The sequence below is a fragment of the Rhinolophus hipposideros genome (assembly GCF_964194185.1).
Source record: "Rhinolophus hipposideros genome assembly, chromosome: 17".
Lineage (NCBI taxonomy): Eukaryota > Metazoa > Chordata > Mammalia > Chiroptera > Rhinolophidae > Rhinolophus > Rhinolophus hipposideros.
This window is the reverse complement of record NC_138063.1, coordinates 31,507,868-31,533,092: the sequence shown is the minus strand read 5'-3', so window position 1 is coordinate 31,533,092 and position 25,225 is coordinate 31,507,868. Positions and strand designations below refer to the sequence as shown.

At 36.7% G+C, this 25,225-nt stretch overlaps 1 protein-coding gene across 23 annotated transcripts in view; it reads left to right on the top strand.

The window, feature by feature from the left end:
• The window catches only part of DTNA (dystrobrevin alpha), a 360,321-nt gene that overhangs the window by 273,307 nt on the left and 61,789 nt on the right, over nucleotides 1–25,225 (top strand). For 22 of the 23 annotated variants that reach the window (XM_081078748.1, XM_081078749.1, XM_081078729.1 and 19 more), the window contains 6 exons: nucleotides 5,326–5,411; nucleotides 11,847–12,001; nucleotides 14,771–14,876; nucleotides 16,989–17,155; nucleotides 19,531–19,655; nucleotides 24,706–24,789. In XM_081078748.1, coding sequence (XP_080934874.1) covers nucleotides 5,326–5,411; nucleotides 11,847–12,001; nucleotides 14,771–14,876; nucleotides 16,989–17,155; nucleotides 19,531–19,655; nucleotides 24,706–24,789 — 723 coding nt within the window. Of the gene's footprint in view, nucleotides 1–5,325; nucleotides 5,412–11,846; nucleotides 12,002–14,770; nucleotides 14,877–16,988; nucleotides 17,156–17,186; nucleotides 17,471–19,530; nucleotides 19,656–24,705; nucleotides 24,790–25,225 lie in introns of those variants that run through there. The other variant, XM_081078743.1, reaches the window with a different exon arrangement.

The following is a 25,225-nucleotide window of genomic DNA, read 5'->3' as shown; positions in this document are numbered from 1 at the left end:
ATCTTCTTAGTTAAAATAAATCAGTTCGTCTTTTTGTAAAGTCATGGAAATCTCAGCCTAGCATAATGCAGTTATTCACTTTTTATTATGATGAGTCATAATATTGAATATTGAAGTAATCCATGTTTTTTAAGACAGACATTTTTAAAATCTCTATATATTTTAACCAAAGGGTAAGGGCTTTCCTATTGTCATTTTCAATCAGCTGCCCATAAGAAAAATTTCTGAAATTTGGAAATTTTCAAAGAAAACAAAATATAAAATGTAAATAAAAGGTTTAAAGAAACACTGATTTATGAAGCAATTTCAGTTTGTACCTTTGATACTTTGCTTGTTCTCTTTTAGGTATTACTTAATCACCAATATAACAATCTAATTGGCTATTTTTTGACATCACGCTAGAACAGGAAAGTAAACTTGGCATTGGCAAGACCTTCAGGGTAATTGGCTTACAAATGAGATATATTACATTATACCAAAATACAAATAGTGGGGGGAAAAGAGTAAAATATGTGCTATACATTGTATTCTTGCTCTACATTGAAAGGGAAAGCACTAAAACAAGTAAAATTTTTGCATTAAAAATAAAATTATTCTTTAATAAAAATGATAGGCAAATAGTATATATCTTTTGAAAGCTTTTGCTGTATCTTTTACAGTACTAAAAAATCAGTGGCATTAGGAGCTTTTATTCACAAAGAAAAGCTCATGTTGTCATGTCACTGATTACTGATTCTAAGGCTAACCCTAAAGTCAGTGATTCTAAATGGATACACTCTATGTATGCTGTACACAGTGCTCTTGAACACATCTGGCTTTGTTATGTTTTTCTTGAGATGGCCATCAAAACTGCACAGGAAATTGAAGGTGTGCTGCCAGAACTTTTCTTTTTTTTTAATTTTTAGTTTCAGGTGTACAAAGTAACGTAATAGTTAGACATTTAAACCCTTCTTAAAGTGATAACCTACCCTCCAAGTTACTACCTTCTATCATCTTATATAGCTGTTAGAATACTATTGACTATCTTCCCTATGTTGTATTCCACATCCCGTGACTATATATGCATATATATTTAGTTGTAGTTGACATTCAATATTATTCTACTTCAGCTTCAGGTGTATAGTGCCGGGGTCAGGCATCTACACAGTCTGTGAAGTGATCCCCCTGATATGGGTGCCAGACACCATAGCTTTTCCTATAAGCCAGAAAAGAGCACAGACTTTTTCTAATGCTCTTCCTGGTGTTGACCATTTAACCAAGGCTGTTTGGCCTGCAGCATTAGGGACAGTCTATGTTTTTCATCCGCCATACACTATGGCAGGTCTGCTTCCTGAATTGTGGCCAACAGCCAACATTCCATATGTGTAGCTGTACTGCTTTACTCCTAGAGGTATTGTATGTACAGACACTCACTTTGGAACAAGATGCCACTTTCCTACCTGTTTGCACAAGACTCCTGGGCGCTTCTTGTTATCCATCCTCATGAGCTTGTCTTTTTACTTCCTAGACACTTAAAGGATTTCACGGACTATTCACGAATCAAACTACCCCAACTAAGGGCAATTCCTAATGAAAGTAGCTCTGTTTGGCATGTACCAAATTCTCCCAACTGCTTGCTTCTTTTGTTAATGAAATGTGCAAAGGTGACTTTGTTTAAGTAATAGTCTTTGTTACGGAACCTTGTCAAAGGCCTTTAGAAAAATCTTTCTCTCCCCCACTCCCTTTTCTTCATCCTGTTATTAATATATCTACTAAAAATGTTCTTTAAAAACATACATATGTATTTAAATCTTTGGTGTCACCATTTTCCATTGTGGTGTCAGTCATCTCCACTCACTCCTTAAACTCCTTAAAGGTTTATAAAATCCAGGGCTGAGCAAAGTCTGAATTCACCCAGTGTTGATGTGCTTACCAGGATCTACATTCCCACATACCCCAGAATCCTTCTTCCTTACAGGGGTCACATTTGCAATCTTGCACAGTGGCTTGCATAACAATATATTCCAGTGGCCTAATTTCACCCTTGAATTCCTGCAAAACTCTCATTGAGCAGCTCTCCACTTGGTGATTTATCTAGATTTATTATGTTAATTCAGCAGAACAGCTCTGATACAACCACAGTTGTGTTTAATCACATTAATCTTACATTTCCAGGAACAATACAGAACTGGCAATCTCACTATGATCTTCTTCATGAAAAGCTAAGGTTTAAGAATTCACCCATGAGCTATCATCTTTTCATCCTTTGGAGAAGGCTCTTTTCCAACATCATCCATGCTCTATTCTTTTTCTTGAGTTAAATTGTTCTCTCTGATTCATTGAAAGAAACTTGTATTGCTCTTGAAGTTTCATATATAATGCTCCTCAATTTCTTTGCATTTTGAAGACATATTATTGCTATATTACTCCTATGTTTCCACATCTTGTAGTCTTTCTTGTTCTCATCATTTGAACCACATTTCAGCTTAGGGAAAAAAGCTGATTGTTTCCTAAAATACAAGTTTTGATATTTTCAGTTATTCATGCAATGAGAATGCAGGAGACGTAGAATAATTTTCACTGAGGTGGTTTTATAGCTACCTGCTCTAAAATTAGTAAGTAACTTAATGAGTAGTCATTCAGAATTTTAGGGGCACCTATTATAATGATTAAGAGTCGTTAATTAATGTAAGAAATTTATTGTTCACTATAACTCTGTGTGAGACAAAGTGAAAGGCACTGGAATTCAAGTAACTCTGAAGATGGGTCTCTGCCACGAAGCATTGCCAGAAGAATGGGTTCTTGGTGTACCCCACAGGAAAGAACTCAAGGACGCACCAAATAAGCCAAGTAAGCAGCAGTTATTAAAGAAAGACAGTACACTCTTAAGATGGCGAGAGTAGCTACCCCAAAGAACAACAGACTTGGGAATTTATTTCACTAAAAATGAAGGCACAAAATATCCAAGACTTAGGGGTGGCATCATAGACCTTCTTACCCTGTTTCCCTGAAAATAAGACCTAGCCAGACAATCAGCTCTAATGCATTTTTTTGGAGCAAAAATTAATCCGGTCTGTTATAGTAAAATAAGACATTATACACTTATATAGTAAAATAAGACTGGGTCTTATATTAATTTTTTATCCAAAAGACGCATTACAGCTGATTGTCTGGCTAGGTCTTATTTTCGGAGAAATAGTAAGTGGGTCCTTGCTGACCAGGAGGAGGGATTTTTGTCCTTATTTGGCTCAGGTCGGAACTGTCATGGAGACACAGGGGGTGTGATTTTCCCTAGCCACAATGCTAATAGTATTGTAATCCATTATAATTAGCTAAAGTTCACCTTGAGGGACAAGATGGTATCCTGGGTCTGTTCTCAGCCACCGAAATCTAGTTCTGGCCGGTCTGGTTGCTATCCTTTCTCTTCTGGAAGATCCCCGTGACCCTATTCTTTCTGCCTACAGTAACAGAAGGATCTCTCGGTGTAGAGTCATATGCATATATATAAATAAACAAATCAAGGTCAGTGTGATAAATGCTTCATAATAGGTAAAGGTGATGGGGAGAGCAATTGCTCCACATCCAGGGGGGGAAATAAACTGTTCAGAGCAGTGAATGATGCCATTGAGCTGGGTGTTGATGAATGGATGGGAAATTCTTGGGCAGACCATGCTGGGAAGGGCAGGGGCATTAAACAATAGGACTGTGGTGTGGAGTGCAACAGAAATGGAAGCAGATGGGACTGGACAAGACAGATAAAGCTAGAACTATATCCTGTAGGCAAACAGAGACGATAAGGATTTTAAATAACGAAATAATATGGTCGAATTAGTGATTTGAGCATACAAACAGAGAGATCACTTAAGAGGTTAAAGCAAGAGCTGATGGAAGAAATGGCAGTGAGACTGGGAAGGAGGGAATGAGTTCAATATACAATTATGAGGTATATTTGAGTCCCTCAAACATTTGTTCGGGGTGGTAGTGAATAGTGAATTGAAGAAGAACAAGAAGTCAAGGGTAACCCCCACCCCAGGATTCATTTCGGGGTAACTAGATAAATGGTGATTCTAACAGCCAGAAGAGGGAAGACAGTAGGAGGAAGAGCAGGTTAGTAATAAGACTAGCTCAAGTATTATGGGAGAGCTTTGTAAAGATGATGAGTTCTGTTTTGAAAACACTTGGTTTGATGTATCCAGTTGAAGGGGTATCCAATTGAAGATTTCCAATAAATAAGGCTTGTGGTCGGGCTTAGAAATATAAATGGGAGAGCCACTAGCATAGGATACAGTTACTTGTGCATTCTGGCTAGGTGTTTCTCAGGTACAGTGCTAACAATGACAGAGGTGAATAACAAATGACCTCTCTCTGATGTCTAGTAAGAAACAAAAACACAACTATTTATTATATTTTATTCTTCTAATATGTCCGCTATGTGAATCTTATTGTTATAAATGATTTATTCTATATACTAAACCCTTGTAAATATAGACTTTGCTTAACTTTCAGCCACATTGTTATTTTAAATAACTCTTTTGATCATTCTTAAAAGTAGCAACTATCAAAGCGATGAATTACTAATATGATATACTTCCTAATTCCAAGGATATAAGAATAAGCAGTTTATCCCAGCTGGAGAATCATTTAGCTGAAATATTATACTTCTTAGAGTATGTCCTTTCAGCATATTTTGTGGAGGGCAAGTTAGTTATACCTCATAAATCAGTGAAGATTTGGCAGCTCTGGTGTCATTTAGGTGGAAGAGGAACTGTTCAAACAGAGCTCTTACTTTTGCCCCTTTAAAATACCAATTCCCTTTGAAAAGTAAATGTATCATATGAATGCAGTTGCCTTGTGGGAAAGAAATGATGGTTGAAAAAATGTGTGATGAAAAAGTCCCTATAGCTACCCTAACAAAATTCAAGAATTCTCTGACAAAAAAAAAAATATTTTTTTCTGAAGCCTTGTTTAAATAAATGATAGAAACAGTGAATCATGCCTGAAAGTAATTTATGAAAGCCAAAGTAAAAAACATGCTCTGTAATTTTAATCCATAGTTAAATGACACATATCCCTCTAGCACCCAATCCATGCTTTGAAAAATTTGATATGTACAAAGAATAACTTGAAGATTCTGCTAGCTCTTGAAAAAAGAAAACATTGATTAGACAAATTTTTTGAAATATGTATTGAATTATATTCATAACTTTTTCTAAAAAGGATATGTTCACATAATGCATGCAGCTACAGTGTCCTATGAATTCTACAAAACAGAAAATGTCAAACCTTGTTATTGGAAGTTCTCCAAATGACATCTTTTTTTTTTTTTTTTCTATCATCATTAAACAGGGAAGGCCATGGCAAAATTTCAGTATTTGCTGTCAAAATGGCTTTAGCCACATTATGTGGAGGGAAGATCATGGACAAATTAAGATGTAAGTTACTCTTTGTTTCTCTTTTCTTATCCTTTATACATACCATATTGTCCCCTCCTTTCCTGCCACATCCCACTGCCCATTTGTGACTTTCTTCATTCTATGAGAGTTATTTGAAATATGATCTTCATTGCTCTTTGGATTTTGTCATAAAAATATTTTCATAGTAAGTAAGTGTTAATGAAATGAATGTTATCCTTCTACTTACAGGTTATTATTATTCATAATAATAATTGTTCAGTATCACCAAAAGTAGACTGTGATATTAAAGTAAGGTAGACATTCTATGATATTAAAGTAAGATACACATTCTTTCAAGTTCATTGTCCTGCGTAGCCCTACAGTCATAAGTTCATTATCATAAGGACATGAAGGCCTTGTTGGACCACCTTCCTTTTTTAAGTAATTTAAAGCCCAACCTCCTAACACATTTCTTCATTTCTTCATTCTTCTCAGCCAGTGCTGTTCAGATCACTAGGAACTCCAACCATTGCAAAGTAAACATTGCTGGGGAGAAAGCATGGTAATTGCATGGAGACACTATAGAGTGAGAATTAACTGGATGCCAATAAAAACATGATAGCCAGAGTCCATTGAGTGATTATGGGACTTTTATGTACCTTTTCCCACTAAATGTGGTAGTTTTTAACCAATAAAACTGTGGGAGTTTTTTAGTTGGTTGGTTAGTTTGATTTAGATAAAGCTGAGACTCAGAAAGTTAAAATAAATCACATAGCTAAGATGGTGCCAGGATTTGAACCCTGGAGTTTTTTCCCTATACCAATGGTTCTCAGATTTTAGTATGTATAAAATCACCTGGAGGGCTTTTTAAAACATAGATTTCTGGGTTCCACTCCCAGAATTTTAGATTCACTAGGCTTAGGACGGCAGTAGGGGGCAAGAATTTGCATTTCTAACTGGTTTAAAATGATGTATATGCTGCTGTTTAAAAGAAAAATTTCCTTTTAACCCTTTCTATTACCCCAAATATTATGAGTTTGGGTTCTAATACTGTGTGAGAAAGCAAAGAGCACTGGTGAAAACTGGGAGTCCCAGGTTGTAAGCCCAGCTACATGACTAATGTGCTGAGTGATCCTGTGGAAGTTACTTTACTTCTTTACTCCTCAGCTTTCTTGTCCATCCTAAACTTGGGGATTTTGTTAGAAACCCCTGGGGCCCCTCCTAGCTACAATCATCTGTGATTCACAGCCTCTTCTGCGTGTGATCTCTTGCTTCTTGATGCAAAAAGAGGAGAAGAATGAAGGAAAATACAGAAAAGATCCTTACTTCCTTTGGAATTTCCTCAGACTTGCTCCAAGGCAGAGTTATGTCACTGTCCCAGTAGATAAGTGGAAGCCCCATGTAATTGCACATGGTCCCTCGCTTCTAGGAACCTCCTTTCATGGAATGGCCAAATGCAGTCAGAATTCAGAGAAGCCCAAGCAGATTTTTTGAAGGTCAGTTTAGTTTCATTTTTAGTTAGCTTGAAAGATTTAGAAAATTAAAAACCAGCTACGTCAGTGCTTGATTGAGGATAATAGCTAAGTTAGAATGTGGCAGAACCAACATTGTTGTTTAAAAAATAGCTTCAGCGTCATCTGGGAGCCATTTCCTTCAGGGTTAAGCTGGGAAAAGAAAGTTTAGCAAATTGAACCTTTGCAGGGAAAGAGACGCATGGGGACCTTGACTGCTGACCTTATGTCACAATTGGCCACTTATGCCGAGGACATTAGATAAATGTTTTAAAAACAAAATTTAAAAAAAAAAGTTTCCAAATATTTATTCAAGGTTATAGTAACGAATACCTGAATGAAAGGGTCCCATCTTAAAATAAGTTTGAGGAGAACCAGTTTTCTGCACCTCAAAACTCCTCAAAGACTTTCACGAACCAGGTTAATTCTGTGCCATCAAGGACCCAGGTGCTTTCCATCTTTCTACTCAGCTTTCCTCAGTGTCAGATTTTATCCTTCTCCTGTGGGGAAAGTGGGTATGACAGTTTCAGGAGTCATATCTCACTCCAGAGGACTCCTCCCCTCCCTCTCCCCCCATATCCCCCCTCCCCCCCCAGCCCCAGCTCTTGAGTCTCATTGCCTAGGGAGGCATTACAGACCAGTTACTACGCCAGTTACTGATAACAGGAAAAGAGTGACCTTGACAGTCGTGGAGTAATCCACTCTCACCTCCTAGCATGGGAAGGACCTAGCCTGGAAAAGCTCCCTTAGCCTAGGAAGAAATTTGGAGCCAATACAGATGAAGAGATTGTTCATAGGTAAGCAATGAACAATGTCTGCAGTTACAAAGCTCAAGATATAACTAAGTTTCGGAGCTGATCTTTACCAATTGTCAAAACTCTTACATTTTTCTTGCAAATCCAGGAATTCAGAGCAAACAGTGTAACTACTACAGTGCTTTTTCCTCACCCCATCCCATTACCCACCAAAAACCCCACAAGTGGTGAGCAAAGTATGCTATTTAGTTGTCAAATCCTCTTCAGTACAGTGAAAGGAGTGACAAATGCCTGAGTCCCATTAGAAGTAAACTATGTTCTCCAGTCTGCAGAAATAAGCTTCACAGTGTCACAAATTCTGTAGAAACAGTGTGATCACGATATGTCTCACTGCCCTCTCCCAGAGCTATGGATCCGAATCACCGCTTAATGTGTCCCCAGTTCTCTGACTGAGCCTCACTCTTGGTAGAATTAATCCCAGGAAGATGATTTCAGTGGTTTCCAGGTAAATTGGTTGAAAGCAATTTGACCAAAAACAATTTAGCTGAAAGCAGTTTGGCTGGAAGAAACTCTCCAAAATGTTAATTATCAAAAATGAATAACCTTAGTCACCAGTGATAATTATTGACTGAATGAGCAAATATGAGCACATCTGCCTACAGACAGCAGTGGTTGACACTTGGTGAGTGGGATTGTGCATGTTTTCTCTAGCCTTCTTTTGCTGGCTTGCATTTAATAACAGAATTGGCAAAGTAATGTTTTTCTGCATTGCTTTTGTAATAAGAAAAAGTAAAATGAAAGGATAGGGAACTTCTCAGGATTTGAGGGTTTTGTTTCCCCTTCTTTTAATTCTAATTCACTTGAAGCCAACATGCCAGCTGTGCTTGTTTGGCAATTTTTCTAGTTTTATGCATAGGGATGAAGGGTATTTTGTTTGTTCCAACTAGGCCCTTAATGTTGGAGAGTGCAGGGCAAGAGTGATTGGCTGGAAATATATTAGAAATTTAAAAAGCCAAAATGTAGAAAACCACAGAAAATTTAAAGCTGAGTTTTCCAAACTGCTCTACAATGCATGAAAAGGGACAACAGCCCAGGTTGCACCACACTTTCCAATACTCACAGCCATGAGGAGCCAATATGCAGCGTGTTCATCATGTACCTCCAGGCAGCCTAGAATAGGAGGGCATGCACTGAAGTCTCTGTAGGACTCCGCAACTTACACATAAGCTGACCTAATATCCTCTGTCCAGCAAATTGTTCTTGGTCCCATTATAACCTGCTGCTGTAATGAGAGGGAACACTTATTTAAACTTCTGCCGCAGGACTCCTGGGTAGTCCTAAGGATCTTAAGGAATTCTGAATCCAGTGCTGTAAGCCTGGAATGCCAGGTGCTGTTCTAAAGTTTCTGGGAAGGGCCTGTTTTGTATGTTTAAAAGACTGGCGTGATGGCACACACTGAGTTCCTATTACCAAACTGGTCGTTTTGCCTCCACGCGTATCCTGGGGGTGATATATCCAACTATCTGGCCTGCCTTAATTTCTTCAGTATCTTCCCCAACACCTTCTGGACACAATCTAAACTCCTTAGTAGAGCTTTTGAAGCTCTTTGTATCTCTAGCTCACCTCCCACCAGGCCCCTAGCACAATGAACTATTTGAAGCTCCTAGAGTGCATCATGCTCGAGCACACTTCTGCTCATCCTGATCCAGTATCTGAAAGCCTAACTAGCCCCTAATTGTCCTTTATACTTGGCTGGAAATCTTCGCTGACCCCCCTCCCTCTGGGAACTCTCTCTCTGAGCTCCTGCGCGTCCTGTATACCCAACTGTTCCCATATTCACACCACCATATTACAATGGCTGGTGTCATATGATGTATGAAGGAAGCATGTCTGTGTTGTCCTCAATAGACTAAGACCTCCCAGAGGGCAAGACTGGGACCTGCTGATTTTTCTGTATATTTATTGCTTAGCGCAATTTCACACCTTTAGTATGTGCTAAGTTAGTTTTAGTTGAATCAATCAATGACTGTAAAATCTTCTACAGTATATCATCATATGGTGCTGTAGGAAATACAACAGTGGTTTAGAGTATATTTTAGAACATTGCAGAACAATCCCAGTGGGGAGGCAAAGCGTAAATATGTGAAGCAAATAACAGAAAAATTTGATTTTAATTTAATGATAAAAATAGCTAACATTTACTGGGTACTGGGTGCCAAGCACTATTCTGAGTGCTTTACATCTGTGTGCTTTTCACCATTAACTAATTTAACCCTTGAAATAGCCCTCTATTTGATATACATACACATATATATTACATATTATAAGCATATAACATATGTATGTGTATATCTATAATATAATATATGTAAAACAGAGAGCCTAGAACTAAGGTACAAACACATATTTTGATAGCTTCCTTGGCATGCTCTCATTTCTTTTAAAAACATGAGTGACATTAACAGTCACTTCCCTTCAATCCCAGTGACCTAACTCTAGCTTAGCTATTGCTTCACAAAACTTTATCAACATAAATGAGCCTAACATTAGCTTCAAGTTGGTGAAAGTTCACTGTTGGTACTCGTTCTGCGTTTGCTCTAGTTAGAGATGTTGTCTAAATTATCTCAGTGGGAGATCTGAAAGGCTTAGTCTACTTTTCAAAATGTTCTCTGGCCTAGAAAATCCAAGCCTAGGAGAGTATTAGGATGGCCCAGTTATAGTTAATCTACCTGCCTGAAAACAAACAAAATGGCAACTCTACTGAGAAAGTCTATTACTTTTTCTAGGTTTCTTTTCCCCCCTTTTCTTTGGAATTCTTATGTTTCTATAAAGAGTTTTGTGCTGTAGTATGAGTTTTTCACCTTTGGCAACTTTTTTTTTTTGACTAGTTATAATGAAACATAAGCGATAAAATTCACTAAGTAAACAACATTGCGATGGTGCATGAGAACATTAATTTTGTTGCTCAGGTAGAATTTCTATAGCCTCATGGTTGATAAACTATTTGAAACAGTAGAATTCCTTTATAACTGGAGTATTTAAAGAAAATTAAAGCCAATTCACATCCTCAAAACATAATTCAATAAAAACCTATAATATGCTCAGCGTTTGACTATGATGTAAAAACAATGTCTCCATTACATTTTGACCTTGAAAAATTAGGCCCAAAATGAACAGAGGTGGCACCTTGAATGTACAACAGTTTATCCCAGCAGCTCGACTGGGCTAGTTACAATCTAGCATGGTGACAAACTATATGATAGCAAACCCTTTCATTCCAATAGCACCTTCCACAGAGGAATTATAAAGTACCTTGGGAAATTATACCATTAATATTCATTAAGTGCACATAGTGGCAGAAACTGAAGAACAGAGGTTCGATGAAGTCGTAGGCCTGCTGAGAATAATCTCAGACCCTGACTTTACCTCATTGATCATCCACATGGCCGGGTTTTCCCTTGACTGCAGGAGTCAAATGACACCCCCCACCCCCCCCCAACCCGTAAATCAAACGCCTTCCTCCCAGAACACTATGATTTATAGAAAGTTTTCTGCTTCTGCGGGGAGTTAATCAAGTGTTTTGTTACATCCTTATCGCCATTGTGTCTTTCATTTTTCTTTTATTTTAATTAAAGTTTATTGAGGTGACAATTGTTAGTAAAGTTACATAGGTTTCAGGTGTACAATTCTGTAATACATCATCTATAAATCACATTGTGTGTTCACCACCCAGAGTCAGTTCTCTTTCCATCACCATATATTTGATCCCTTTTACCTTAAAGTAAACCCAAAAGTTTTAGTGATACTATAGATGTGTAAATAGCTAACTAACTAGATAAACATACATGCCAATGTGGTAGTAAAATTTTCATTGTGTATTTCAAATAAGGTTAGCATATTTCTCATATACACAAAAATTCCTCCTATTGAGGTATGTATGAGTTGATAATTGATCTCAAAATAACAATGTAATGTTCTCTGTCTTATGGTAAGTATGGTAATTTTATGTACCAGAATCATCTACAAAGAGACACCAAAGAAAACACCATGTCAGGAATATTTCAGCATAAAAATTAACCTTTATATGATTCATTCATAAATATTACTTATCCTGCCATGTTTTTTGTTATTTGCAACAGATATGTTGAACTGAAACAGTGGGGGATTTTTATGTGATGAATAAATATCTTTTCTTTTCCTTCCATCAGATATTTTCTCAATGATTTCTGACTCCAGTGGGGTGATGGTTTATGGACGATATGACCAATTCTTGCGGGAAGTTCTCAAACTCCCCACAGCAGTTTTTGAAGGTCCTTCATTTGGTTACACAGAACAGTCAGCTAGATCCTGTTTCTCTCAACAGGTAGGAAAGAACGTGTTTAAAGAATTGTCTTTCAAACAGTGGTTGCTGTCCTTCTGTGTGTCACTCTAAGTAACTGCTTAGACCAGTTCCTTTCCATTATAACCTATAGTGTATCTTCCAGCTTCTGACAAATGACCTGTGAGTCAATAACTAAATTTGACACACCTGGATGATAATAATAGCGATGTTTATTGACCATGAGCCAAACACCATGCTAAGTTCCTTACTTGTATTGTCAGATTTAATCCTTACAACAACCCTATTGCCTCACTATCATTATTATCACTGAATTGTCACTCAGCCCCACATGCAACACAAGTCTGAACACAGCACCAACCTTCACCAAGGTTTAGCAAAGGAGACAAGGGCGTGGCAAATGCCACATCGCATTCTGGGAGGCCCAAAATATGATAGACATGGCTCCCTAAATGTTCCATGACATGATACATTTGGGGCTCAGAGTGGCATGTTTTAACTGGGGGTGGTAAAAATTAACCCAAGGAAGCTGCTTAATTTGGGGGACACTCCCTGTTTCTATTCCTCCAATCATGCCGGACGTCTCCATGTCTATAGCACCATTCTCCAGCTCAGCACAGTGGTAGTTTACAAATCCATAAATTGCAGGTTTGTTTACAATATTTTTTAAATCCAAACTAACCAGGTATGTCCTGTAAAAGGATCCTTAAATAAGAAATCAGTGCATAACAACCACTGCAAACCTGCATTTACTGTCCAGCTAGTAAATGTCATCAATCTGTTTACTTGGTGATCGAGGTCTAAAGTGCCTCAGGTGGTCCTGCAGTTGTGGGTCTCTGTAGCATCATAAACATATCCATACAATCAGTAAGGGAAGGGATGGTTTGATACAGTAAGTGATAACTCTTCTCCTGTAGCTTCTCATGCAGGAAGCCTTTCTGACCCTTCCCACGCCTCAACACCAAAACTGGCTTGAGTGCCCGACCTCTGCCCTCAGCAGGATTTGGTGTGATGAGGATTTCTGGGCAATGAAGTTGTATAGAAGGAGGATAAGGTGAATGGATCTGTGGTCCTCTTTCTATTTCCCTTTTGAGTTGGTGACATCAAGATGGATCCATTCACCAAGTTCTGCTGATTTTACCTTCTAAAAATTTCTCTGATCTCTTTCTTCAACATTATCTATTAGCTGGCCTATTGCCTTAAGCCCCAAACTGATCTCTCTGCCTCTGAATTTGTTTGTTTGTACATTTCTTGATCTTAGGGAGTGGTGTATTATAGAATCTCAGTAAATATACTAATGCTTCAGAATATTTCACATTAAAACTAGCTAGAATAATAGGACTTTAATTTATTAGGACCTATATGTTCAAAAATAATTATATAGGAAGTTGCCATCACTCAAAATTCCTTTTGAGATATCCTGTAAACGACCACATTATATAATCTTTTAGATAGATAGATGATGATAGATAGATATAGATATAGATATAGATATGTATTTAATGATGAGAAATTTATACATGTTAACATTATAATAACATTGTTTGACTTCCAGGAATGATTTATAGCCAGTATGATGAATGGTCAAAATGGATAAAATCATTTGAAGTATAAAAAGAGGTACCACAAATAAAAATAATCAGACCCATTTATTTTTGTTCTTCATAAACTGTCTATAACAGCAGTTTGAATGATGAAATTCCAAAATGGTTTTAATTGTTTTATGGAAAAAGAACAAGCCCCACAAGTGATTGTTTTGAAAAACAGCATTATTTTGATATATAAATTGTGGTAGCTTTTTAAAAGGTACTGTCATGACTTATACTTTACATAATTTATCTTTTAATAATAATATTGATATCAATCCCTTAAAAAGCTTAAGGTATTTAGTATTATAAGGAAAAACTAAAATTCTAAATATCCACTGATAAAAAACTAGTAATTAAAAGGTACCTTTGTGAATTACAAGGACTAGTGTAAGGTATAACCCTTGACTATAGCTCTTCAGGACTGATTTCTTTTTTAAACAAATAAAACTATCCCATCCAATTTCATATCTAATTCAAAATTTCAAATAAAGTAGTGATTTTTTGCATATAAACGTAATTTTTGTCATTTATACTATGACAATATCATATATTAATATAACTTCTTATTTTTGTCATTTTGATAGAAACTTATAATATATTCCTTTTCTACATTGGAAGGGACCAGGGTAATGAGACAGAAGCAGACTGACTTGAGAAGAAAAATATATAAAGAAAGGAGAGAATTTTTCTTTTTTAATGTAGATTGTTCTCTCCTAACAGGGAGGGATCACTTCCTGTTAACAGGGTTCCTTCCTAATCTTGTGTAGCAGAACCATTCACATTGACCATGAAATATTTTATACTTACCAAGATTGAGGAAGTTTGAAAGGGTAGTTATTCTACAAATTTAGAAAACATATAGGAATTATAGAGCATGTCATGACACATATTGGGTAAAACTTTGTGGAGAATGTCTGGTTTTCATCTTTCCTCATCATTTTCATACTGCCCCTCATATATGAAAGTGATGCTCTCAGAATTTTTTTCCTCTTTGTGATCATATCAACTCACCCTCAGTTGAGATATAGTCCAGTTTTGTCCAAACACAATCAATGTTTTCAATTATGAACTAGTTTCAAGTTTTGTTTCTTAGTGTATTCGATGTTAATTGAATGTCTATTTCTTCCATCTCAAATGATATTTACATTTCAGATACATTAAGATTGTTGTCTGTTCTAAATTTTTGCGGGTTTTTTTGATACAGAAAAAAGTCACGTTAAATGGTTTCTTGGACACACTCATGTCAGATCCTCCCCCACAGTGTCTCGTCTGGCTACCCCTTTTGCATCGACTGGCAAATGTAGAAAATGGTGAGTAGTTACCTGCAGAGCTAAGACAATTTTTAAAATCATTGAAATTAAACCATCAAGTCTATAGTTATTAAGCCAAGGTTACTGTTTTAGGGAAGACTATTTAGTTGTTCTGAGCTCTGTTTAGGGTAGAGCTAACCAGTCTTCATGATCAGTAAGGCCTTTTAGGTGCACTGCAAAATTAGAACTGTCAGTTCTGAAAGCTTATTTAATCTCATTGTGTACCTCTCGCTTACAAGTGAGGTGTGGCTTAAAGACTTGGTGCAACAGAAAAATCTCAGTAGGAATGTGACATTTTCTAGTATTTGTTTTAGGTATGAATTTCCAATATTGGTATATTTGGCATTGAATATTTCTTCCTAGGCACTGAACCAGGAATAGGTGGAGGAGAAGCAAAAAAATTGGATAATAGAACGTTACTAATCTTTCGTCATATGCTTCAAATGATAAGTTTCCCATGATTGTAGTTATGTAAAAGAGAAAAGTGTAAACTTTTATAACATGCTGTTTGTTATAAAAATATTTCTAGGGTAAAGTAATTAATATTGACATATATACATTTAAATATGAAGTACAATTCAGAACAAGATTTAAAGAAATTTAAATATGGAACAATTCAGTGCCTTCATCTAATCTTTAGATATTCTTATTTATTATTTAATTTAACTCTGAGATTTCTCCAGACTTAACTAGAAAACAATTTATCTGATATTTTTTACTAGAACCTTAACTTCTGGATATAATATACATTGGGGGTTAAGTTAGCTTAATTTTAAATTCCCACTCATAACTTTTAGCATCTGTTCTTACTGTCTTTCTTAGTTAAAAGTTAGAAATTTATCCTGTTTTGCTCATGGAGAAGATTGAAAGAATGAATTTACTAGGTTCTCTGTAATCACTACCAAACGTAGGTTTCATTTTTGATTCTTCTTACTCATCTGCAGAAGCAAAGAGCATTCAAGGGCCAGATCATGCAGAATGAATTCATATTACTGTTCACAGTTCCAGAACCTAGTCATCTTCCAATCATAAAGTTGTAATTTCATTCCTCTAGCTTAGTATTTCCTGTTGCAGGAAATTAGTTTCTTAGGCTGTGTCCCAGAGCAGTTGTCTTTGTCTCTAAATCCACGTCTCATTCAGCCTTTTCCAAGAACCTGAGAAGGAGGATATGATACTAATACAGAAATCAAAACATCCAGAACTAGTCATGCCTTTGCTTTTACAATTTGCATTTCATCTTCATTTATTCTTTATTTACATTACTTTCCCTGTGGGTTAGCCAGAAAATAACTTTACCAAAGGCGAGAGTTGTTGCTTATTATCTTTAGCTCACAGCATTGTAGATAATTACTTGGATTCGATGATTTGTTAGCTTCACATTTCAACTGTGTTACCTTGCCTGCTTTAAAATTTAAATTTCCTGCCAAAGAAAGTTAAATGTCTCTTGAACTATCTGGATTTGAACTGTATTCGAATAATTTACACATCTTTTTGGACCCTATCCATCTGCCTCTTAGGAAAGAAAAAGAAAAATCAATTTATTAAATGGAAGCAATGTCACTCATTAAATAAACCTATTAGCTGCTCCATTTTTTTTAAAAAAAAAGTAATCCAGTTCTCTTATCCAGTTTTGCTACTCTCCTTCCATTATCCTTTCATTTTTCTTCTGCTGGTTTTCCATTTCTCTAATATTTGCTCTCCACCCAGTGGATAGTCAGCTGTGTTCATCCATTGTGCTTCTGCATGTTCCAGTGAGCTGTGCTGGTCTCCTGGAGACAAGAGAGCAGTTTGGGGGAAAGGCACGTCAGTTGGGTCATTTATATTCTTAGAGTGTAAGAGATGGGAGTAGAATGAGCAAAAGGCATTACAGAGATTTGTTGTTAAAAGAACACCTATCCTCCATCCCGTTTCATTTCTCCCACCTCGACACACATGCTTGAAAAGCATAGTAAGATTCCAGGAATAAACATAATGCTTCTCTTAGCCAAAATTTACTATCATCTGAAATCATGGCACACAGCAGAAAAATGCAATTTCTGTTAGGCTATATTTTTCCTTATTCTGGCTCATACTTTGGTTCTCTTGTTTTTTCTTCATTTCCTGCCCCCTTAGTCTTCCATCCGGTTGAGTGTTCCTACTGCCACAATGAAAGTATGATGGGATTTCGCTACCGATGCCAACAGTGTCACAATTACCAGCTCTGTCAGGATTGCTTCTGGAGGGGACATGCTGGTGGTTCCCATAGCAACCAGCACCAAATGAAAGAGTACACATCATGGGTAAGGCAAGGTCCAGACAATACTCAAATTTGGATGTGTGAGTGTTGCCCAGAATGCAAGGAAATATCAAGGACGGTGACAGGATTAAGGAGAAAACTTCCCTTGTAGTCTAACATTCCTTCCTACCCCCTTTTTTTTTCTCACCCCCCATCTTACTGGGATCCTTACTTATTATATCTGATCCCAGTGTAGCTTCCTGAGACTTAAAATATAGGAAGACTCAAACTATGTTACTTCTTGAAATATAGATAATTCATATTGATTCAATAACAACCGAACAGCAAACACCTTCTGGAACGTAATTTCATTTTCACAGTAAGTTAAGGTTCTTTTCAAATTTTGTTTTTTGTTTTTTGGGGTTTTTTTGGTGCAACTTGCTTTAAAATGGGTGTTAATTTCTTTTTTCTTAGATTCTAGAGTTCTCTTAAATACGTGACTGGAAGATAAAGGAAAGACTTGTGAGCATGTGGGCTTAATGATGCTATCTCATTTTACTTATTTGGAGGAAGGAGAGACTGCAGTTATATTAGCAAATCATTTTTTTATAAATAGTCACAGTGGGCAACTTTCTAAAGGTGACCTGTGAGTGTCTGTCCACGTGATGGATATATTCTCAGGAGCACATGACTCAGGGTCTATGGGAGGAATTTGACTCCCGAAGCTTGCTATTCAATTGATTTACAGTTTGCTGACCTCTGTCTCAGTTAAACTCAAAAATCAGTCCCTGTGATGCTGTCTTTGTGCTTCTATGAAGTGCTGCTCTATGTCCAGATTGGTTTTTGTGGGATGTACCATCAGTTTTACCAATCCCTCTTGACATAGTTCTTCCACGAGAAAATGCAAATTTTTTGTGTGTTTTTTAAATATTTTAATGTATTTCAATTCAATGTAGAGTGCCTATTTAAAGAGTAATTCGTTGTTCTTTTTTAAAAAAATCTTCAGAATATGCATTTTAAATCAGAATGTTCTTTCTAGGCATTATTATTGGGAACCAATATACAGTGTAAATATATGACTTGTTTAGCACCTGTCAGATGAATCAAGTAATAGTTCTTTGCTAAGGCATTGTATACTGAAGGCTTCATGCCAGTTTTAATGCCACCCTTCACTGTTGGTTCTGTCGCGTGCCGAGGATAGATGTATTAACAAAGATCATGAGATACAATTTAGTGTAGAATGTAGGAGAAAACACTTTCTATTTTTTTCTTGTCAACATATTACCAATTTTCAAACTTGGTCTATCTCAAATCCTGGAGGGTTGGTGTTTGAAAACTAATCATTTTTAATTATCGTTTTATGTAAATGCTGAAGTCAGATAAGGAGCCACTTTCTTAGAGGTTGTGTACTCTAAAATTACATGGCAGAACAATATCTTTACAAAGTAGAATTAAACTCTTCAAGAGGTTAGAGGGGCCCCAATGTTTAAGGGGATAAGAACTGTTGTTGCTGTTTTAAGTCCTGAGAATTGCATCTCCTAGTAAAAGACAAAGAGGGGCTTCTTGAACAGTGCTCCTACTACTTAGTTTTTAAACAATGTGGGCAAAAGTCACTTCATTATCTTGCCAATTATGGGCTCTATGTGAAAAAAGAAAATGATAAAATTATAAATAGCTTCTCACAGAAAGGAAAAATTTGGGTAAAGATTTATTATATGTGATATCAAAAATATCTTACCACATAGATAAGGTAAGTTAATTTTGTTAATTTTGGCTGGGAAATATTAAAATAAATATTCCACCAGTCTAAACGAAAAAGATGCATTTTTTTTCAGATGCTCTGAAAAAACATGAATTTTAAATTCTCAAGACTCAGATTGAAGTTCCATGTTTACTTTTAATTAGGTGTATTCTGCCACACCTGAAACATCTTGCACCTGGATTCCTCCTTCCTTCTTAAGGGGAGCAGTCCTTCTAGAATCAGGTCTGATCCTGTCACCTCTGTGATTTAAACTCTTCATTGTCTCCCTATGCATTCGAGATATAGACCATAGTCCTTTCTGTGACATATAAGGACTTTAATGATCTACCTCCTGTTTTCCTCTCCAGAATGGGGTCTCTATTTCCTCCATCTGAGATTACCTTCACAGTCCTCTGAGTTTTGTCAGGACTCCTGCTGGTTTATTACGTCCCAGCTCAGGTGTCCCATGCGACAATGACTGCTTCCATTTATCAGCATTTGCTGACACTAAGCAGCAGGAGGCAGGTACCCTGGTGGCTTGTTCTAGCACTGAGCAAACTCCCTGATTTAGATACTCAAAGATTTCCTGAATGAATGATGAATGAATGAATGAATGATCTACTATGAAAGCAAATCATCCGATAAAATGTTACATAAATGTTAGTTGTTATCATTTCTGTCTTTCTTATTCTTTCCAGAAATCCCCCGCTAAGAAGCTAACTAACGCGTTAAGCAAGTCTCTGAGCTGTGCTTCCAGCCGTGAACCTTTGCACCCCATGTTTCCTGACCAGCCAGAGAAGCCACTTAACTTGGCCCACATCGTGTAAGTATCTGTGCCCTCCAGATTAAGAGACATCTTTCTTCATTGACCCATGTGTGGATCCATACAAAGCCAATTTCATGTCAGTTGTCAGGGACCAAGTTTTAAAATTTAATTTAAAAAAAAAAAAAGAATGAACATAATATGTCCTTCTAATTTTTTGTTGTAGAAGTATGCAGTACTTCTGCCCAACTATACAAGTAGGTAACACTCTAATTCACCTAGAGATGGAAAATATTCAGAAAGCATAGCTTCAAAATATGGATATTAGTGAAGTTGACACAATTGGAAGTTAACAATCAATGGAATTACTGTGGTAAAAAATTTTAAAACACACTATATCTTAACATCATATGTGCTTTGAGTCCCAAATATAAAAGCCCTTCGTCTCATTTCTCTGCAGAGCCAGTCATCTTAAAGATGGCAGCAAATCTGGAAATTGTTGTTTTGGCCCAACCTACATAACTTTAGAAGAATAGTGGCCTATGCAGGGGAAGGTTGAAGAGGAGGGTTGGTGGCAAAATTCACCAGAACATCCAAAATCAGACTTCCAAAAACTATTTCTCCAAACTTGCGTGAGTCTGGTGGACAGAGAGGGTTGGAACAACAAACAGTGTTGCGACCCACCCTTTCCACTTCCCATGCCCTAGAGCAGGGGTGTCAAAACTGCGGCCCACTGGCCAACTGCGGTCTGCAATCCATTGTTTTTTTCTGTTTGTTTTTTTGTTTGTTTTTTTGTTGTTTTTTTTTTCCTTTCTCCCAAAGTTTTTATTATTAATATTTTATATGAATGTAGTACATTTGTTACAGTGGTGAGCCAATATTGATGCATTGTCCATAGTTTACATTAGGATTTACTCCTTATGTTGTACATTCTGTGGGTTTTTACAAATGTATAATGATATGTTGCAATCCATTGTTAATTGGCCCGCAGCAAATTCCAAAAATATATTTAGTTTACTTAAATAAACCAGATGAGGCAATACGTACTTCACCTCGAGTGAGTGGCCCGGTTGTTTGTGTATTTTACCGCATATGGCCCTTGGTAAAAAAAAATGTTGAAAAAAGTTTGGACACCCCTGCCCTAGAGCCTCTTTTAGGCCTGGGTGGCCAAGAAAACAGAGAAGGCTTAGGTAGAAGAAAGTATTTTTTCTTTGGTATTATATTATCTTGGGCTCAAAAGAAGAAAGAAGCTCATTACCTGCTTCTATGCACAATTAGGAATTATGTAGTCACAGGTGCCTCGGAAAGCCTCTAGAATAAATAGGTGGTTCCCCTTCCTTATGACTGCCTTTCGATTTGCATAGTTCAGCGGGACCTGTGGCATTGCAAGGCTTATGTTTACATTTTGACATCAAGAGGTGGTGGGCTAATCAGACTTCCTGACGTTAGGAATTCACTAATGCAAAGTTCATGCTTCAGGCAGTTCAGAACGTGACCCATAAACAGCACTGTGGTCCCTAGACCCTTAGGAAAGCAGTAACTCTTTTCTGTGATGGACCTAAGCAAATACCATCAAAGGACTTCTGTTGCGGTGTGTCTATGAGCTTTATATAAATACTCCGGGGCTTTGTTTGGTTTGCTCCCAAGTGGCTTTGAGGGTTCACTATCCTCAGCAATACACAATCTGGAGGTTCCTGTTGCTGCCATGGGCTAAGTATCCAATGGGCTAAGTATCCAAAAACTAACGTAAACCGGTTCTGTAGAATGTGGTTAATTTATTTTTGGAAACTTTGCTCCTAAAAATAAACCTTAAAGTAAACCAGGGGTGAATAAATCTGGGGAGTGTTCCAAAAGGCCAACTGCTTTCAGAAAATTCCCTTATAGGAGCTGTTATTAAGGTCTCAACTTTCCTTCCCATAGCCAGCGACAATCACTAAGTTGTTAATGAATGAACAAAATGAAGTGAGGGCAAGTTTGTGCTCTGCTGCAGTCACTTTTTACCAGACCTACCAGGAGTTTCACCCATAGAAGGCAGCGTTCAGTCAGAGCTACTGGGTGGGAGGGAGGAAGAGAGAGAGAAAATGGATGTGAATGGCCGGGCTCTAAGAGCTTTGCGGTAGAACAGATTTAGGATGAAACTTCCCACATCAAGAAAGAATTAGGAGGTGAGGCAGTGTACAATACGTGCCAATTTCATAGTCACACTGCAGTATCACCTAGCATAGGACCTTGTACCCAGCTGGCTCAGGATTGGTGTGTGTGTGTGTGTGTGTGTGTGTGTGTGTATTTAATTGGCTGAGTAAAAATTTTTTAACTTTCATCTGATCTGATGGCAATATGACCTGATGTGTTATTCACTGAGCTAACCAAGGGCAACAACTATACAATTTGGGTTCCACGAGGGGTTTTCATATTCCCTAAAAATTCCATACAAAATATGCCTTATTCCTGAGAAGAATTCCATATATTTAACTAGATTTTCAAAATAGTCCTTAAATCAAAATACGATCTATACTCACTATTAATATACTTTTCCAGGGGAAATGTCTTGATTTAAAAATGTAAATTATGAAAAATATTTTTGTAATAGCATAGAAGAAATTCTGAATGCAGAATGTCCAGTCTATATGAGATCAGAATTTTTTTTTCTATTTTGGGTTTAGACAATATTTTTATCTCTATTTGTTATTCAAATGTTAGTGCCCTGAACAGACAGCCATGTCTCTCTCTCTCTCTCTCTCCTTCTTTTTTTCTTTTTTTGGATGGGATACCTAAGACTTCTAATTTTAAAATATGCTGTTCTAAATTTAACTATTCTAAATTATCATAGTAGGCACTGAACGGCCACTTAAGTGATGACATTTGGTATTTTGGCATTTGTTTAGACATTGTATTGCTTGTAAATGTTACCATGATTAACAGTCTCCATTCTATTCAATTTTTCGCTGCCCAAAGTGATACTTGGTAAGTAGTTCAATAGTCCCCAGTGAATTTATAAAGACTAATAATCATAATTACAAGTGGTAATGAGATGCAAAACAAATGAGTGATCGGAGGCTAGTTTAAAACTAATTCTGCCTTGAGCTCAACACTTTATTTTATAAGAATGCCAGTTTTATAAAAACGTCCTCTATGCAAATCTTGTCCAGAAAGAAAATTTTCCACTAGACCCTTTTGGTTATCTTGCGGGCTATTTCTTTTTCATAAGAGTAAATATGTTTTAAGTTCCCAGTGTGACCTATTTATTAGATAAAGTAACTTGCCATTTCATTATGGAGTAAATAGGCACTTCAGTCATTTTGAAAGCCACAGTTTTGTCCCAAGTTCAACATTTTTTATGATGAGTCTGAAATATGAAGCCTTTTACTAAGAAACTGCAAACTCGGCTTTGCAGTGACCAGGTTTAATAAAATAAATGTACCAGGCTCCTTAAAAAGCATTCCAGATCTACTTGTTTTCTCATTGTCTAACGATAGAGCAAAAGGGAAAGTTTTTTTTAAAAAAGCAGAGAAAACCAGAAATGTTAGTCTGGTTGGTTTTTTTTTCAACTTTTTGTAGTTACAATGTAAGATATCTCATTCTGTTTACTGTTTTAAAATCTAATATACCTAACATTTTGAAAATTCATATAGGATATTTGTATAAAATTAGCATCCGCTTTGTAAAGTGAAAATGTTCTATTCAGGGCAGAATTCATTTTAAACTAGACTCATGCATCAAAGTAATGCAAAACACTAAGATTATTTTCAGAACTTTGGCTAATACACTTAGAGTAGATGAAAGAGTGAACGTGCTATTTTGACTTCATCCATCAAATAATATGTCTTTAAAAATCTTAGAACACAGTTTAGCACCAGATACTGGGAACCAAAGTTTCAGTGAATTTTTGCATGTAGTGCTGACATTGTAAAACCTGCGTAGTATCATGCTCATTCCCATAAATACATCGGGATAAACAAGGCTACCTTTAGCCTAAAATCTCTTTATTATAGACTCCAAACTAACTCTAGTTCCCCAAGATAAAAATGAAACCATTTCAAATTTGGCTTCTTGATTAAGCAAACACAAGTAGATTCTATAGGCTACTGTAACTAATGTTTCATCTTCAAAAAATTCTATACTGTCAAACTCAAATAAAGAATGAGAGTGAAAAAAGAGAAGTGATAGTGAAACCAAAATTTTTTGTGATTCAAAATGATGAATCGTTCAAAATGATTCACCCTTCATCTTCTGAACTCTAAATCCCATCTCATTTTACCACGGATTATTTTATAGCGAACCTAACATGAGACTGAAAACTGCTTGGAGATGAGATAGGGATCTTAGCTCTATGATTTTACCTGAACTAAGTAAGACATTAGTGATAGAGAGAGAATGACTGGATGAAATGAAAAATAAAACAGGGCATGACAGACCTGAGGCAGTTGGTGTTTAGGGTCATGGACAATTCTGAGGAATATTGAACCCTATTTTTTTCTCTTATCATATGAAAAATAAGTGAAATTTATGGAATGCCTTGTACTGTGTGCCCTATTGTGTGGATCATCCAGGTAACAGAAAGTCACTAAATAGTCGTGGTGCTTAATTGCATCGTCACTTAGAACAAAGAACAAACAAAGCAGGATATGATTTTTCAGCTCAGTCCTTCTAGACTAGGCATACTGAGAGAGCGCCATTGTCATGAGGATCACAGGAGGAAATTTCTAAAGCTTCAGAAATCCTCCTCTTTCCTTGAGGATATAGATTCTGATTATCATCGAGTTTTCAGAGCTTCTCCCTTTAGAAGGCAGTAGATGTAAGGCTATCTCAAAATCCTCACTCCAGTTGAGAATATGACTTAATGAAGCACCAAGGCTCAAAGCTCATGGATAAACATTTCTGGGGTGTCTAGAGAGCTTCCTCATGATATTTAACTGAGAGTCTATATTCTCAAGGAAATGTAACTTTAAACACTTCAATAATTTAATTGGAAGATGTAAAATTTTGTATTGATCCTGGGTAAGATAGAAATCTGGTCTTCCCAGGCCTTCTCCTCGAGGGATGGCGGATAGTTTTTAACTTGTAACTTTTACTTGTTTTAACTTTCCATCTATACTGTACTTTGTTTTAGGCCACCCAGACCTGTAACCAGCATGAATGACACCCTGTTCTCCCACTCTGTCCCCTCCTCAGGAAGTCCTTTTATTACCAGGAGGTAAGTTCCAACCCTATTATAGAATAAGGCCTCTCTTTGGTACTGAGCCTTGATTCTGTGGCAAGAAAAATATTGTAGTGTAAGCCAAAGGTGGAAGATCATTGTTACAAACCAGTTATGTAAATATCTGTCACACATGTTCAATTTCATTCATTTGGATACATTTAAAGAATGTGATGGCTTTTAGGTTTAAAGTCCCTTCAGAAAACTTGCATTTACAGTACATCCACAGTAAGAATGTGGGGTATATTTAAATTTTACTACTGATACACATGCATTCTCTTTGGTTGAGAAAGTCACTTTCCTAGCACTCATGATGGTCCATTTCAGCCAGGAAATTGGAATTTCAGATGCAATGGGGAATTATTATATACATTCTGAAATATCTCCTAATTTAAAGCTCCAAATATAAAAGAATCTTCTTGGTGAACTCTGG